Consider the following 2,780-nt stretch of genomic DNA (forward strand, 5'->3'; position numbering starts at 1 on the left):
CGGACGGCAAAGAAGCGGACGACAAAGAAGGTGGCTAACGGCAGCCTTTGCCGTCCGCCAGCTGACGGCAAAGGCTACAGGCTCTTTGCCATCTGTTGGCAGATGGCAAAGAGACCAAATAGGCATTAATTCTGTTTCTTCTTATATCAATTCATTTTCACAGAAAATCAAACATATATATATATATATATATATGACCAATATAGCATATCCAACACATATTACCAATACTCATGAACACATATATATCCAACACATGTTACCAATATATAGTCATGAACACATATATATCCAACACATATCCATGAACACATATCCAACAAATATTACAAGGAATGATCTAAAACTAAATATCTATTTTCCTAAAAGACTATCTTATTACTAAGATCTTCTCCGGATCTTCTTGTTTTCTTCCAACCTGCATAACAAAAACACTAAGAAAGAGAGAATGGGTTAGGAGTAGAAATGTAGCATTTCACTTGGTGAAATGCAATGCCCTAGGAGCCAGTACTTGAGATCAAGATAATCAGCCAACCAGACCAAGTCCCAACACATCCAACCACCAGCAGCTTAGAAGAGATAACTATTAAGGAGAGCTACAGAAGACCTCAAGGTATACTTGAGGGATTATGTGCTCAGACAGCCTGGAAGTGCCAGGGCTAGTTCATCACAGCACAGGGATAGTCACATGTAAATTAAGCCTAAGAGAGGGGGGCTCAGACCAGCATCACTGCCCAAATCAGATGTAGTATCTGTCTTATCAGTAGAAAACTAGGAAAGTAACAGCCAAAACCAAGTATAGCATCTGTTCATAGGCTATTAGAAAGAGACAAATAGGAATAGCCAAACCAAGTGGTATATGTTCATATCAGTATTAGAAGTAAAATAACTAAGAACAAGTGAGTATCCGTTCATGAGTAAAGTAACTGACCAAAGTAACAACTCCAGGATCAACTAAACAGAACAGAGCAGTACAGGAGTATATATACTTCACAAATACACATAGATGGTCACTGACCAAAACCCTGACACAGCAAGAATCATCACAGAGAGCTCCAATACAAGTTGATGCTCATCTACAGCAGCTAACCACAGCTAATAGAGCCTCACATCCCACAAGATCAAGATCTAGAGCTATGCATTAGAGAGATCAGGAGGGGAGCAAGGAGAAGCTCACCAAAAGGAGTTGTAGCCGAAGTAGGATGCAGCCACACCATCACTATGGTGTGACCAGCATCACAACCAACACCACCACAACAAGCCGGAGCTTGCCAGAGAGCACCACAACGGCGGCACCAGTGAGAGCACGGGCACGAAGGCGCCAACCAGGGGCACCGCAGCACGGAGGCGCCACCCAGGGGCACCACCGCGCCACGGCACATCCAGCACCGCAGCACGGAGGCGCCACCCAGGGGCACCACCGCGCCACGGCACATCCAGCACCGCCGGCGACGTGGGCACATCCAGCACCACCGCGCCACGGCACATCCCACAACCACAACCACGACACATTCAAGTTGTGAAGTGCCATTCATGTGTCACTAACATGTGGCCCCAGGGCACTTTTTAGGTATACATCTTTCTGTGGTACCAAGTTAAAAAAAATCTTGGTACTAGTTGGCCCCAGACGCACAGAGGTCAGGTTTCTGAATATAGCAATGAGCTGCTTCGGAGGTTCTGGCTGAATCCAAATCTGCAGCAAGAACATACATGCACAACTGAAACTGGTAGAGAAGACATGGTATGACGATGCAGAAGATTTATATTTAAGTGGTGCGCAGAAATTAAGTATACCATTTGGTACCCAAAACACAGAGTCAGTGTTGACAGGTTCCTGGCACCAACACTCGTTGACAGGCATTCGCTAAGCGCGAATGGCTCTTGCCATGCCTTGGCTTTAGAAGCGAGTACTAAACCGCGAAGCTCAGGAACGTAGCCAAAGCGCACTGGAGGGTTATTGAAGAGCCAACATTTGCACTCCACTTGTCTAAGCTTGGGGACAGAGACGAGCTCGATCCGTGTGCACAAAAGGCCGATGAACTCAAGCTCCTGGAGCTCAGAGCACGGCACATCGATCTTGAGCGTGGAGTGCAGATCAAGCAGTCTGCAGAATCTCAAGCTGAGGTGCCTGAGCCTACTGCAAGTGCTAATGAGGTCAGGTGAGGGGAAGACGTGTAGAAGCTGAGGACGAGCACCTTGAGGGCACCACTCTCGCACACTCCCTCGGCGGGAGGCACCCGAGTGAGCAAGGCCCGCGCCGCGCCCGTGAACGCGTCCATGACCTGGAGCGATGTGGCGCCGCGGAAGTGACCGGCGTCGAGGTGCACGAGCGAGAGGTGGCTGGGGAGGTGCCGCCACCGCGTGGAGAGCGCGCCGGCGCGGACCGCCTCGCGCAGGTGGAGGCGCTCGAGGATGTCGAGGAGGAGGTGGTCGGGGAGGGCGCTGATTCCGTCCTCGCCGACGTGGCCGGCGTTGCGCTTGGGCGGCGGCGACTCCATGGTCCCGACCGATTGACTGAAACCCTAGCTCGAATCAATGCGCCCCAGGCGGCGGCCTCCTGTTCGAGGTCGCGGCTCCCCCACCTTGTGCCTGCCGCGCGATCCGGTGGCGAGGCCCGCCGGGAGGTCGGTGGCGCCGCCCGCGGCATCCCCGGGGCGCCGGTCCCAGGCGACGGAGACGGAGAGCGGGTGCGAGGAGTCCGGGCAGCGGCCCCGCGGGGCCTCGGCGGGCGCCCAGGAGAGGGAGACCGCGGCGGCGAGGAACCCGGCGAGGCCGAAGAG

General features: G+C 52.4%; 1 protein-coding gene across 1 annotated transcript; it reads right to left on the reverse strand.

The window, feature by feature from the left end:
* Positions 1–1,852: 1,852 nt before the first annotated feature.
* Positions 1,853–2,501, reverse strand: LOC123075928 (FBD-associated F-box protein At1g60410-like). Its single transcript, XM_044498427.1, has one exon. The coding sequence runs from the start codon at positions 2,496–2,498 to the stop codon at positions 2,115–2,117; it is 384 nt and encodes a 127-aa protein (XP_044354362.1). The 5' UTR covers positions 2,499–2,501; the 3' UTR covers positions 1,853–2,114.
* Positions 2,502–2,780: the final 279 nt, after the last annotated feature.

This window comes from Triticum aestivum, chromosome 3D (assembly GCF_018294505.1).
Source record: "Triticum aestivum cultivar Chinese Spring chromosome 3D, IWGSC CS RefSeq v2.1, whole genome shotgun sequence".
NCBI lineage: Eukaryota > Viridiplantae > Streptophyta > Magnoliopsida > Poales > Poaceae > Triticum > Triticum aestivum.